Genomic DNA, 14,743 nt, shown 5'->3' with positions numbered 1-14,743 from the left:
GGTGTCCTAACAGAAAGAGGCTTGCAATGCTGACATCTTCATGTTTAGAATATTGAATCATGAAACCTACTGTTCAGCAATGACTTATTATACTGCATTTTTTTCCCACAGTGAATCTAATTTATCACTGACAGAACCACTGCAATTTTGTTATGTTCGGGAAACATAATGTCAAATAAAAAATCATATGTCTTATGCCTTAATTTAGAATTTGTGGTGAGCTCGGTTCATCTGACCCCCACATTGAGGAAGTGGCTCCAAAATATACCCTTTTAATTGCAATATTTTCTGCCAGAAATCTTTCTTACACTTCTGGCAAGATGTGAATCCAAGAATTCACCTTTGACCTTTGAAGTCAATGAAATGGCACCATCCCTGCATCATCTCCAAGTTTGCTCTGTCTCCTTTTCAGTGGTGTCTTAACTTTTTTGTCCTCCTTGTTTCACCTTTTTTTTTCATGTCGGTTCCAGGTTAGTTTATCACCCTGCATTTTCAGTGCTTTTGCTTTCAGCAAAAACATAGCCTCAATTTTACTCTAAGCAACTTTTCTCTGTTATCTCCTCCTCTTTTTGATTTCATCTTCTGTGCTACACTGTATCTTGGACCACACGCTGCACCACACACTTCTAATTACACCAAACAGTGCACCCGTGTCTTCAAACCCAAAGTTTTGTTGACCCAGCCATCCACCCAATACTGAATCTCTGACTCTAACTTCATCTCACATTCTCTCTTTGCAGAGAAACCCTGCTTGAAAATACTTTGGTTATTTTATGAGGTATTTACCGAGATGGATTATGTCAGGGTGCTGCAATGCTGCTGGAGGTCACACATCAGTAAAATGTAATTAAAACGCATAATAGGAAGCTTTCAAATATGACTTCAGGGATGACTTTTATGGGTGAAAACTCTTTGAAAAGAAACTAAGCTCATTAATTATTCATTCATAATAAATTTACATGATATCCAAAATGGTAACAAACGAATTGGTTGGAAACTGGTCTCAGAGTAAAGGTATCATGATGCAGCAGTTTGAAGCCATTGACTAGTCCATTGTGTGTTTTTTTTTTTGTTTTTTTGTGAGGCAGATTGACATGAAGTCAAACAACAAAGTGGAAGAAGCACAAAAAGTACACAATTTTTCTGCTGCCTTATCAGTTTGATCGTCAATGAAAATTAACATGCACCAGCAGGAAGCTTTATGTCCCCACAGAATACCTGGTGTGTAAATTCTTCTTCAGAGCTGCTCAGTAATGACAGACACTGTGATGCCGGAAAGCTCTTAACACAGAATTTTCTTTCATACTTTTTAAAAATGTTTCTTGCTGCATTAGGTCGGTCTGTAATTAGTAGTTGACTTTCAGATTTCCTCTGGTCTCAGAGGGATTTGTGGGGATAGCAGGGGAATTCTGATGGACAGTTTTTGGAAAAGGAGAATCAGAGAGAATTAATCTCAATGGAAATGTCTAGTCCCATCACATATGAGAACTGGCAGACCTTTGTTGGATGAGACATGCACAAAATAAGCTTTCAACAATTTGTTTTTCTAATCTACCTTAAAGAAAGATTGACCCTTATTTTTCATGTTTTAGCCACAAAGTGAATACTTTTTTTTATCTGTCTAAATTATCTCTGTCACATCATTGTGTATTTGTCCTTTAAACTTCAATGACATAGGAAGACATCATTGGACAGAAAAATAACACCACCATCACCATACTGAAGATTTGACAATGTGACAAAAATTATTTGACGACAATATATGTCAGGTAGCTGGCTTTGGTTTATTTGGCATTTTAAAAATTTCAGCATCACATTTCTCACACGTGTATTTCACACATCCCCACCAGTAATTCAGAAACAATACAACTGTGACTCAACTAGAGTAGGAATGACTCAGTTATAACTAAGGCTAAGCCATCCACATACTTCACTCACCTCTGCATGAAGAATGCTCGAAACGTTAAGTGAAACTGGCAGCATGAATTGTTTTTGTGACTAATACAAAACTTAGAAAAAGATGGTTAAATAATAAAGTGGTAACACATCAATTCCTTTCACAGCTAAATAATCTGTACTTTTTTCAGCAGTGACAACTAGACACATTTAAGCAGACTGTGAGTTGCTTTAAATAAGATTGGCTATACAATGATGTAACTGGAAATATTGGGAAAATGGAAAAAGGTTCTCAGTGTGAAAACTTTGGGAAGACACAAAATTTTGCTCAAATACACAAAACCAAAAAACAAACTACTCAGAAAAATATGCAGATTTTCTTCAAACTGTGAAGGAAGTTAAACATATTCAAACATTAAACTTGTAAAAGGGAGCTTTTCCTCCAGTTTTCATGCGCCTGCATTTTAAGTTACACTTTTACATTTGCATTCAACACACATTTGTCACCAAATCTCTCATATAATCAAATCCCTTTTTCTTCCTCTCATCACATCACCGAGTTCAGGAAATCTGCAGGGCCTTATCCATCTAATGCCTGTATATATCTGAGTACTCAACCTGAGGTCACGTCACCGCCGCTGCTCACTGACAAAATGTAAAGTGTAATATGAAATAATCCTTCACACTGCCGGCATGCAGCCAGGAAGCGGATTGTGATGAGAACCAATTGTCAGTGATAGCTAATCTCCCCTGCACCTGAGCCAGTCACTTTTCATTGAGTGCCTCCTTTTTTACTGACAGGAAAGGGGAGGAATACATACCAACAATAAAGAAGAACACATGGAACAATGAAGGGATTCATTCCACATCATGCTGCATTTTATCAGTTTGAATACAAGGATATTACTTGATGTTTCTTTTCTATGTTAATCTTTCCCTTTTAAAATATATCAAATATTTTCTCATTAAAGCTTCTCAAACAATATGCTTTTCTTTTAAAACCATGTTTGGTTTATCTCTAAGAACTTATGGGACATAATATATTATGCCCTGTAAGTTCTTTAGTTATGTTTTGTGAAGTCAGACTGAAAAACACTCACTAAAAGTCACTCATCAAGGGTAAGAATGCTGCAATACCTTGAGCCTTTAAAGGTAGTTTTATAATCAATCAAGACACTGAACTGGACAAAAAGGTTTGTGTGTCGATTGCGCCGTCCTCACCACTGCAGGTCATTCACCTTTTGTAACAAGGGTATTTTCTTTAACAAAGAGCTATTTCAGAAACTTGATTTATCATGCCACAATTATGAGTCTCAGCCCAAACTGTGTGCAATATTCATGTAGCCTTCCAACCAGTACTTTATGCAACGTGAAGACTGGGCCTTACCTTGGCCGGAGTCTCCCTGGCGGTTTCTGAGTCTGACCAACGATGTTTGAGTTGAGAGGAGCTGGGCACACATTCACAGAACGTCTGCGTGAAACAAACAGACAGGGCCACCAGTGTTGGCGTTTGTTCAAGTTACATGTGCAGTCAAGCATGCAAGCACATGCACACAAACATGCAAGCGTGCGTGCACACATGCACACACAGATACTGAAAGGGACATATGCGTGCCTGTGCAAATATCCAGACTGGGCCGCTGGTTTTGGATCAGCATTGAAATAGCTGAGAAATGAAAGTGTTGCATGTGTTATGTGAACCAAGCAATCACATCTAATCTAAAATTGTTGTTCGGCGATAAAAGCTGCTCGGTCTGATAAAATGCAGTCGCCTACACACGAATATGTGCAGGCAGAAAGACCCAACAGGCATTCTCATCACGCATGACTGAATTCAATTGTTCATGAAAGAGGTTTCAAAAATGCCTCATCTATAAAATTAAAGGACTTTAAATTGTTGGGGAAGTGTTAGTGTGCAAGCAATTGTTCACGCATGCAGCTGAACGTGGGCGTTAGTTTGCAATATCTAAATATTTCACTCTTCAGTATTCGAGCTTGTTTGTGCTTTCCGTGTGCATTTGTCTGGAAGTCATTTTAGCTGCGCTACAGATAAAAGCAGAGTAATTATGAAAGCAGCATCTTTCTGACAGAGCCATGGGAGCAGGCTGATCCATGACCTTAAACACTACTGCTCCCACAACCGAATTGCTCAATTAGCCTACGACAAAAACACCGACACTGAAGAGTATACACACACACACACATACACAAGTTGACAAATTCAGTGCATTAAAAGTAAAAGGAATGTTTGCACTGAAATTTGTTCTTTAGCTTGGTACAATGAACTTGTTTATATGCTAATATTTGACATAATATTAACCTAGACCCCTTGAACTTTATTTGGTATTTTACTATATTAAAAGCATTTCAGTGTTTGCTCTCAGTGGCAAGTGACTGAATTCAGGTGTTATTTTATCCATCTCAGTGTAAATACAGTAATTATCTCAACATCTTTAAATTTTCTCACTGAATGTTAGTAAAAGTAATTCTCAGAAAATTATCATTACTAACTATGGAGGCGCTACATAGATTGACAACTAAGACAGGAGGAGCTATTGACAACTTGCCGTTCTAAGGAGAACATAAATTATGAAAAAATAAAGCCAATGCAAATTTAAAATTCTGCTGTTAATTTTCCATGATATGTAAGTGGAACAGCAAACATGTTGCAAATAATAAAATGGTAAGATAAAAAAAAAAATTGTGTGGCAAAAAGAAACAAACAAAAAAAACTAGAACTGCATATCACTCTAAACATACTATATAAATTGTAAAAGAGAGAGTGGCAGCATCAAGCTGTGAATATGCTTTTTGGTTTTCAACAAAGAAAAATATTGCATTGGGAGCTTGGAATATATTGCACATTTTTCTTTGCAAGAAAAATTGGGAAACCATATGTTCCTTTCCGTGCCCATTTATCACATAAAATGTGCAATAAAACACAAAAGTAACATGCAAAAGTGTAAGCAATATGGATACAATGGCAAATAATTATATGCACATTAGATGACAGCGTGAACAAATATGACACCAAGAACAGAATAAGCAGCCAAAGTAGATACATTTGTCTGCATTGAAAGCTGGACATGTTCCATTTGAAGAGGATAAAAGCCATCCATGATGGCAGTAGTAAGCTACAGTCTGTATAACAGTCTAGGTGGGAAGAAACAAATGGAATGATCTGTTATGAAATATGACAAGCATCATCGCTCCAGCCAATACAGTGTGCTAATTAGAAGTCAAAGCATTTCAAGCATGCTATCAGGAGCTGCTCTTCATTTTGTCCAAAAAAAAGAGGATGAGATTGTCTGAATAACTAACACTACTATGTAACACCCTCCACCCCTCTTTTGAATCACACGGTGAAGGTTGATAAAACTATGCTAACTGCTAGACTACATCTAATTGCATTGTGAGGAGCTTTCCTGATGCCTCATGTTCTCTTTGAGCATGTGTGGGTTTTCTCCAGGTACTCTGATCCAGTACAACAGAAATGTAAAATTAGTAGCAGATCCTACACTGACAGTATGCGCAAGCATGGATAGACATGGTCGTTAGTCTTGTGTTTCTCTGTGCTGGCATGATAATGGAGTGGCAACCTGTTGAGTGTATGTAGCACGCCTCTCATCCTGACCCTCATGAGCAGAACAAAGCAGAAATACAAGACAAATCAATGAGAGAAAAACCTTGATACTTTCAGTCTGGTCATCCCCTCAGCAGGTATCTATTCTGTTACATCAAAATTTCCATTTGACTAACAAGGCAGATTTTTTCTTCATGGGATATCTCTTGTAATTATTACTTTGTAGGCAAATAGGAGCACAGAAAAATGCATGGCAGTGCTTACTGTAAGGTTGCATCCGTGATGAATTTCTTTACAGCGCACCTGAATAAGCTTTTCTTATCTCACGTAGTTATGGTCCAAAACACTTTCAACTAAGATAAAACTCTCACTTTTTGAGGTCATGTAATGAATAAGGATCAAGTAGTGCATCGGTCTTCCCTTTATGTACGTTATACTTTTAAGATAAATGAATAAGCCATCGAAGTTGCTATAAAGGGCTTTACAGAAGTTTTTACACTACTTGAATTTTTCCCATTTTGTTAGACACAACCACAGAAGTTAATTGTTTTTTTTAATAGGATTTGATCAAATAAGGCAACATATGGGCTGCACAGTGACACAGTTGGTGGCAATGTTGCCATGCATCAAGAAGATTCAAATCACAGCTTAGGGTCTTTCTGTATTGGCTTTGCATGAAATCCCTATGCATGCATAGATTATCCTTGGGTACACAAAAACCGTGACCGTTACATTAATCTGTCTCGCTGAATTGCCCTTAGTTATGAGTGCATGTATGTGCATGTTTGTATTATTCTATGTTGCTCAAAGGTAGACTGGCAGCCTCTCCAGCTTCACTGTTGCATCTCTGTTTCAGTCTGTTGTTCAGGTAACCGTCAATGTGTACATACTCCTCAACAACATTCATTTCTTCTCAAAATATCTACTAATTCTGTACGATACACGTGGCCTAATGTATGACCAACAAGGAGATAGATGTTGACAGAAAACCATAAGCAGTCTGATTTGAAATCTGTCACAAAATATTTAAGGAACAATGCAAAAGTGGAGTAATGTGCTCTGGTCAGATGAGACCAAAACTGAACTTTCTGGCCTACAAGTAAAATGTTCTAGATAGCAGAAAACAAACTGCACATCACCCTGAACACAGCAGACAAAGTGGTGTCAGTATTATGTTGTACAGTTACTTTTATTCAGACAGGGCACAATTAAAAGATGGAAGGGTCAGACTTAATGGATAGATCCATCAAATGAATAGATGGAAAAACAAAAATCCATTACAGGCTCTATGCATGATGGAATGGCCAAGATGAAGTTCAGACCTTATTCCAATGAAGAAAGATTTAAACGTATTGATTCATGGAGGTTCAATAAAACACATGAATCACACTATTCATATTCCTATCTATTCACACAAAAAAAGGAAATGTATGACTTTCCGTTGACTTCACAATAATTGGCTTTTGCGTATTTTGGTTTATTGAAAAAAATTTGAACTCCATTGAAATATATATGTAACTAAATGTGTGAAAAAAAAAAAAAACAGAACTTACTGCTGCATATTTTTTGTGCACGGTCGATTGGGACCCCCGTGGCAGAACCAGAACTTGCTGGAGGGGCTATACATATTTGAAATCTTGTAATAAAAGATAAAGAGTTTGACGTCTGGATTTCTTGAACGTGCCTAATCCCAGATAAGCTTAGATGGACGGATGGATGGATGAATGGATATTTTGTTCATGATGGCATGAACACAATGGCATGATCAAATCTAAGTCCTAAACGGACTGTAACTCAACCTAATTTACAGGAGTGCTGTAACATCTCCAGTGGACATTTCCAAGTTTAGAAAAAAAAATAAAAAATAAATCTGTTCATGTAAATCTGCATCTTTACATGAACTCATGTTGACCCAAAATTTTCATTTTTTTTCTCTGTAAATCCATATTTGTTTTTGACAGATTTTAGTTTTGCATGTAATTAATTAATTTGCTCTAAGCATTTCCTTCCAATGTTTAATACATCGAGCAAGTGCAAATAAGTATAATAAGACGGAAGAGAGAGAGTTAAAAAAAAAAAAAACTAAAGTGAATGTGGTTGTTAGTGGGGGAGGTGCACTGCATTCTAAGAAGCAGCCTTGGGGTCAGCAATAGAAATCTAAATTTGCTCTGCTAAAAAACGTTGCAGCTGTCTGTGTTTGCAATACACAGAGGAGCTATGGTGCAGCACTGCAAACAGAGACACCACAGTGATTTGGCTACACTGACTAGATTAGATTGCAGAGCTTCTCAGTTAAAGCAGAATCATGTTCAGTATTTTATGCAAAGACGTCGACACAAAGTTTGCTCTCACTATGTGCTTTACTCCACATTGAGAGCACACACTCACTGGCAGTGGAAGTTAAACACTAAGAACAAAGGTTTCGCGCTACAGCTGAAACACACTGAGGTTCTTGACACTTTCTCTGCCCATAACACAGAGCAACATGTATCAGAGCTTTATTTTCTTATCCCCGTGTCTGCTGATGCTCACACCGGGGCTTCTTTGCAGCTTGTACAGATACATACACACAAACACCGCAAGCAAAGGACCCATATCTGTATGGTGTCTTACAGAGTGCTCTTGGTGTTGGGATGACATTTGTCTTGTCCTAATCTGACTCCGGAAACCCCACCAGCAAAGAGGATTTGAAACTCAATGGGACACTTTGATTAGTTGAACCATCAGAAATAATATCTGATGCAGTCACCTGGAAGGATGGGACTGTGTTCTTGGACAAAAAAAAATCTAAAGTTTCAAGTGTTTCAGACAAGAATACCAACATCGTCTCAGAATATGGCAGTTAGGAAGCTAAAAATGCTGTATTTGCCATATTAGCTCACTTTACAGAGCACCTTTACAGAAATGTGTGTGACAGGGATTTAGCAAGGTGTGTTTAAGCTCTCTCCTCACTAAGCCGCTGATGGAGTGGAAGAGGCTTTGCATATATTCACTTGTGGGCTTACTAATCATTTAACGGGACTCGCAGGATGCTAAATGGGAGGACTCAAACTGACAGAATGGTGAAAAGAGAGAGAAGACAGGAGATACAAAAATGGGATCACAAAGCAGATTAGGACACACCATGCTGTTTGGTGGGAGACGAGATGTTGACTAGACCCTCAACAAGCAACCTGAAACCAGAATGTACAACACAGGTGAAATTAATTTCTAACAGAACAACAGTGAGGCATTCCTCGAAAATAAGGATTACCAGTTCATGAGCATCTGTTCACATAAAAGGAAAAAATAAAAATAAAAAAAATTTCTTGACAAAATCTATCACAAGCATTTAATAGTGTTTCCATCTCCAACCGCCCATTAAAGTAACATAAAAACAATTACGGCAATTTACCTCTCCCTCATAACTTCCCCACTGTCACATCAGACACTTTTCCTTTTGTCCACTATGCATAATGTTTATTATTATTATTATTATTATTATTATTATTATTATTATTATTATTATTATTATTATTATTATTATTATTATTATTATTATTATTATTAATGTCACACTGCACAATTTGCTGATGTTCAGGCAAAATAACTGAATTTCAAATCTGGGAGAATTCCTCCAAAATCGATAAGAAAACTTTGGTAAGGTCATCAGAAATCTTATTCACTTATTGACCATAATCACTAATGACACGGGAAAGTAGCATGTCATTTTGAAAATACAATATTAAGATTTAGTAAATGACACAACACTTCTTCATCCTTTTTCAACAGGTACAGCCACATAACCCTGCAAAATATTGGACAAATTGTTGTTTAGCCAGCTATGAAAAAATAAATTGATGTTTCCAAAGCATTAAGCATTATATATGGAAGGAAAACAAAATACCCAACTAAATTTGGCCTTGGGTGAAAAAGTAATTCTCCCCTGATTGTGCCATCCTTGGCAGCAGCAACTAGGCTTGTGCATGTGCAGTAATTGACAATGACACTGCTGTGGAGGAATTTTGGTCCAATTTTCTTTGCAAAATTGCTTTAATTTAGCTACATTGGAGGGTTTTTTGAGCATGAGCAGTTTACACAACATTTGTATGTGAGTAGGCCACTCCAATATTTTTGTTTGTTATTTGAACAGTCCAGAGGTGGACTTCTTGTTGTGCTTCAGATAATTGTTCTGCCTCATTACCCATATGTGCTTAGCTTAAAATCATGAGCTGATGGCTGGATAATCTCCCTCTTCTTCCTTCCTGGTAGAGAGCACAATTTATAGTTCCATTAATTATGCTGAGTCATCCAGGTCCTAGAGGAGGAAATTATGCCCAGACAATCACAAGGCCGCCACCACCATCATATTTGACTCCTGCTACGAGGATCTTTTGTGAAATGCTGTTTTCGTTTTACACCAGATCGAATGGGACACAAAGCTTGTTCTAGTTGTGTCTCGTCAGTCAGAAACATTTCCCAACAGACTCTGTAATCATAGAAAATGTTTCATAACAAATTGGAGATGGAGGACGTTTTGTTCTTTTTGGTCAGCAGTTGTTTTTCATGGAATAATTTTGGTAGGCCAGCCACTCGGGTTTTCCATCATTTCATATTTTCTCCCTGTGTGAATAATGACTCTCACTGTAGTTTACAGGAGTCCCAAAGCCTTAAAGGTAGATTTATAACTTTTTGTAGACCAATACATGTTAATAACGTCTATTCTATAGTGTCTTTAGACCTAAAGCAAGAAAAACTTGCCTTGTTTTTCTTGTAGCTTTTTTTTTTGTTTGACTGTACATGACTGAAAGTGAAAGGTGGTGCATTAAATTGATCTCTGCTTTACCATCAACTGTTGTTAATCACATTTAATGCATATTTTAACATGGTGGGGAAGTTGCTTTAAATTGGAATTTAAAACAACAGCAGTTTATATTCACTTAGTTCATCTTTGACATTATAATTAGTGATCAAGTTTTAATCTTATAATAATGTTCCTGTTGCCCACTACAGTGTATAATAGGCTTTATTGCAGTGACTTAATACTTTCAGCAGTTCCCAATGTGAAACCTCTGCTTAAATAAACTCATTCAACAATCGAATCAATAGGAGTTGTAAACAATTCAAAATTATGTTGTTATTTTAACTGCGATTTGGAAACTTGGGAATAACTAAACTGAACTTACATAACTAAATTATGTAAGGTCAAGTCTATTCTCTGTTGGATATAGAATTGCATTTGTCTGGATCTTTTAAAAGAGTAAAACAATATAAAGGGTCTGTTGCTTGCATGGCAAAAGTGAAAGCTTGACACTTTTTTGGTAATGCATGGCCACTAGCAGAATAATAATACTGCTAATGATCAAAAAACAACACAAGGAACATAAGTATTGGTTAACAGCACACAGGAGAACCATGAAGCGGGAGATAAAGCTTATAACCATTATTTTCTAGACTCTAGACAAATAAAACATCTCGATACACAGCTAAAGCAGCCTTCGAGTTCAGAAAAGTAGATTTTAATGAAATGCATTCATTGGCTTCACACAGTTTTAGTTTTAATCTCAGAGCCAACAGTTTTGTGAGTATGGGATTTTATGTTTATTTATTTTATTTATGATTTTTTTATTTATGATTTTATGTTTAGACTCATGCCGGTAAGCAGCAAAAATACTAAACAAAAAAAGAAAGAGTTCAGGCATTTGTTTAAATGACTGCCAAAGTATACAAGAACCCGCACCAAATCGAGTCTGTAAATTCCTTTAAATGCTATTAGCTGGAAAAACGTATGCAAGCCAGCACTGAGAAATGCCCCTCACCTTCAAACTAAGACAAAAATAAGATAAGGGAGCGGAAAGGGCTGTGAGCGACCAAGGGGAGGCGGATGTTCAATCCTGAGACAAATCACCCGTTCTACCCTTCACTGCTCGTCCTTGGAGCTCTTGCAGGGCCAGAGACTGTAACCCTCTGTCCCTGAGATGTACATACACACCAGAATGCAAAAAACATCTTATTGCAGCTCCTTCTATTAAGTTAATCATTTGGAAGCCAGAATGGCTTCTTGGAATACAACTCATGCTTTAAATGAGGGGTTTTATTTTTGCATGACTGTGGAGTGCTTCTCATCTTTTCCCAGAAAATAGATGATGCCAGGCTGTTTTAGGAAAAAAAAAAAACAACAACAACAACAAAAAAAAAACATAAAGATGACCAAGTGGCAATGCTCTTCTTTAACCACATATTGATAAAAATACATATTTCTGGAAATCTCTTTTCTTATTCACTTATTTTAATCAAAATGGTATAATGTATGTAACCAACTGAACATCTATTCAATGTCTATTGAACAAAATCCACAGGCCCAGCAAGGGTGAGAATCTGTATTTACTACCTCGTTATTTGATTTGATTGAAATTTGTGGGGCCACCAATTTATCCAGAATTGATTTTTAGTTTATTAAAAGTGTTTCTCATAATGACTTATGTTTCAATCTCTAGACTAAATGATCCTTGGAATCTATTCCAGTCCTATTATGTATCTATTCCAGATCCTTCAAATCTTTTCCAGTCTGCTTTGCAGCGCACAAAGATAAACTGAGACATTAAAGTGTCTTTTTTCACAATAAAGTTTAAAATAATAATCCATTCTTAGATGGTATTGTCACAAGTTGTATCACTCTGGTTGTTTTCATTGGTGAGGTTAATAGATTGGTAATCTTTCTTTTAGTCTCTTTGTAAAACTGAATGCTGGCTATTAGAGGAAAACTTAAGGTTCTTCAGTACTTCATCAGAAGCTGAACAGTCAATGTGTGGCCACAAGACGTTCGTATTTGCACGTGACGCAGACCACATGGGAACACCCGTCTCTCTTCAGTGTACTTCACGCCCTTACCCGCCGTTCTCTCTCACTTCCTCTAACCTCCATTTTCCTTTTACAAAGCAGTCACAGAAAGAGCACCACATCTTTCTACAAACAGCCTCGTTTGTGGACAAATAGGTTGGATGGAAATTGCAGCTACTTGATAAACTGGTAAATAAATGTGGGTATTTTTTATGCTACTGTTATCTTTTCCCCACATTTTTCCAACATGACGTGTTAAATGATAAAAGTAAAAGACTTTCGGACATTAAGTCTCTCTAAGAACTGTGAGCTTTTCTTACTCTTTTTTTTTTAAGGAGTTGTTTCTCCTGTCTTCTTGAATGTCTCCCAGCTGTGTTATTTGGTTATACAAATAAACTTGACTTGTCCTGACTTGAAATCAAAAATTTATCCACAAGATGCAGGTTTGCTATAAAAGATTTTGATATGGCTGCGTAAAATGTCAAAAACATTAGACTCAAGAGCATCAGAGCACCCAAGCTGGATAGTTATTCAACAGGGCTGGAGACTAATGGAGATTAAAAATGCAGAAACGACTCCTTCAATGAGAGGAAAAAACATCCTTATTGCACTGTGAGGGTCCTAGAAGAGTCAAAATGGCCACCTTGCTGATTCATTTTCAAAACACACAACTGAGGACTGGGAGGCATGTATCTGTTTTGAAGCAAAACTCATTCTTCCATGAAACAGCGAGTAGGTAATTATAATGCTATTCGCTCCTGTCAGGAATAATCAGAATGGCTCTCATCAAGGACTCCTTGCATTTTCAACTTTGCACCGCCACATGTCTGTCTGTCTCCATTCCAGTCCCACTTCAATTTCTCTTTTTTTTTTTTTTTAAATTGCAGGCCACTTACAGCTGTGATTGCAAGTAGGAGCGCTGGGGCTTGCACAAACCTTGGCATGAAATGACACACTCTCAAAAAGACAAACCATTAAAAGGCGAGATGGATCTCCGCCCCACAGCTTTGCTATTTTAGCAAAACTGCAGCAATGTAATAAGAAGTCAGACACTTCCTCTAACAGGCAGAAATAAGGAGCCTCCTCCCCTTAATGTATACCTTTTGCACACAGCTCTGTGTGCTGCGCCACACCGCCACTCATAAATAATACATGCGTGTTATAGATACTGGTGTCTTCGCTTCACGCTACAGCTACCCTGCAGAATGAATCACGACTGCAGGCTCAAGTAGCACTTCAGGGAGTTCTTTCATACGTGCGTGCATGTGAAGATGTCTCTTTTTATCACTCTTTCTCCATCGATCTCATTTCGTGGGTCTGTGACTGCACTTGCATGCAGGTGAACCCTAAATCTTGACAAGAGCTTGAGCAAAGGGATCAGATTTTTGTTGCAGATGGTGCAAGACAACCATCCCATTTGCTCCTTTACTCCACTCGCTCTTTGCACCTGTAAGTTGAGACAGTGTTGAGTGCAAGGGTTCAATGAAGGAAAAAAAACTGCAAATTTCTGGGTGTGCGAGTTCATGTGAGGAAAGCAATTCTTTGTTGAGTGCTATTAGGTGACAAGTGCTGCGTGTTCACTTGCCAAATGGAAGTTGTACTTTGGAAGATGTCGGTCATCAGAGGCCATCGGTTTAATTGAACTCAACTTTTATATTGCAAAGTTCCCTTAATTGGATCAGAGCCATGTGCATCCCTCATTTCTATAACACGCTTGGGCGACTGTGGATCATTGGGAAGAATAGTTGCCTTGCAATCAAGGGTAGGGGCTTGTGAGACTGATCCCATCATCCTCTTCCGTCTCATGTCAGTGTGCCTCCGCGCAAATTGCCTGCTGATCTGCGTATTGGTGTGTGAATGTTTGCGTGTTTGTGAGTGCGACTGAGTGAATGTGGCTGTAGAGTAAAGTGCTTTAAGTGGTCTGCAAAGAGTACAAAAGCACCATATGAATTAAGTCCATTTACTGCTTAGACAGCATGAGAAAAATTGAGATAAGTGGGATTCAGAGTCAGTCACGTTGTGGCAAAAATATTCAAACCCCATTAACTTTTCTTGGTTTTGTCAGGTTACGACCTCAAACGTCAATGAATTTTGTTGGAATTGTGTGTTTGAACAACACAAAGTATTGTGTCATTGTTGTACTCACTCACCTTTCCAAAAATAACCCTTAACACAAGAAAGTGGAATCAATTGCCTTCAGAAGTTACATTTGTAAATGGATTCTAACTATTGTAACCACGTTGCATTACAGTTTTTGAGTCTATTATCTGAAAATGGGAAAAAAGAAGTCAGCAAGACAAAGCTGGCCACCTAAACAAAATTGACATGATGGGCAATAACAACAATAATCAAAGAAGCCAATATGGCCTCTGTAGAGAACAGAGGTTCTCTCTGGCCTTTACCAGACTGGCAACAACAAATCTATTGTTGAACAAGATTAATAAA

The 14,743-nt window shown here is 37.6% G+C and overlaps 1 protein-coding gene across 2 annotated transcripts in view; it reads right to left on the bottom strand.

Annotated features, from left to right (window-relative positions):
* fibcd1b (fibrinogen C domain containing 1b) overlaps positions 1-14,743 on the bottom strand; it is a 143,279-nt gene that overhangs the window by 99,529 nt on the left and 29,007 nt on the right. The window contains exon 2 of one of the 2 annotated variants that reach the window (XM_055052509.1): positions 3,284-3,367. The exons of the other annotated variant lie outside the window; for it this stretch is intronic. Coding sequence (XP_054908484.1) covers positions 3,284-3,367 — 84 coding nt within the window. The remainder of the gene's footprint in view (positions 1-3,283; positions 3,368-14,743) is intronic. 2 annotated transcript variants of the gene reach the window in all.

This window comes from Poeciliopsis prolifica, unplaced genomic scaffold (genome assembly GCF_027474105.1).
Source record: "Poeciliopsis prolifica strain line A6 unplaced genomic scaffold, Auburn_PproV2 SCAFFOLD035, whole genome shotgun sequence".
Taxonomy (NCBI): Eukaryota; Metazoa; Chordata; class Actinopteri; order Cyprinodontiformes; family Poeciliidae; genus Poeciliopsis; species Poeciliopsis prolifica.
The sequence above is the reverse complement of the archived record's forward strand: the minus strand, read 5'-3'. Positions and strand labels throughout refer to the sequence as shown.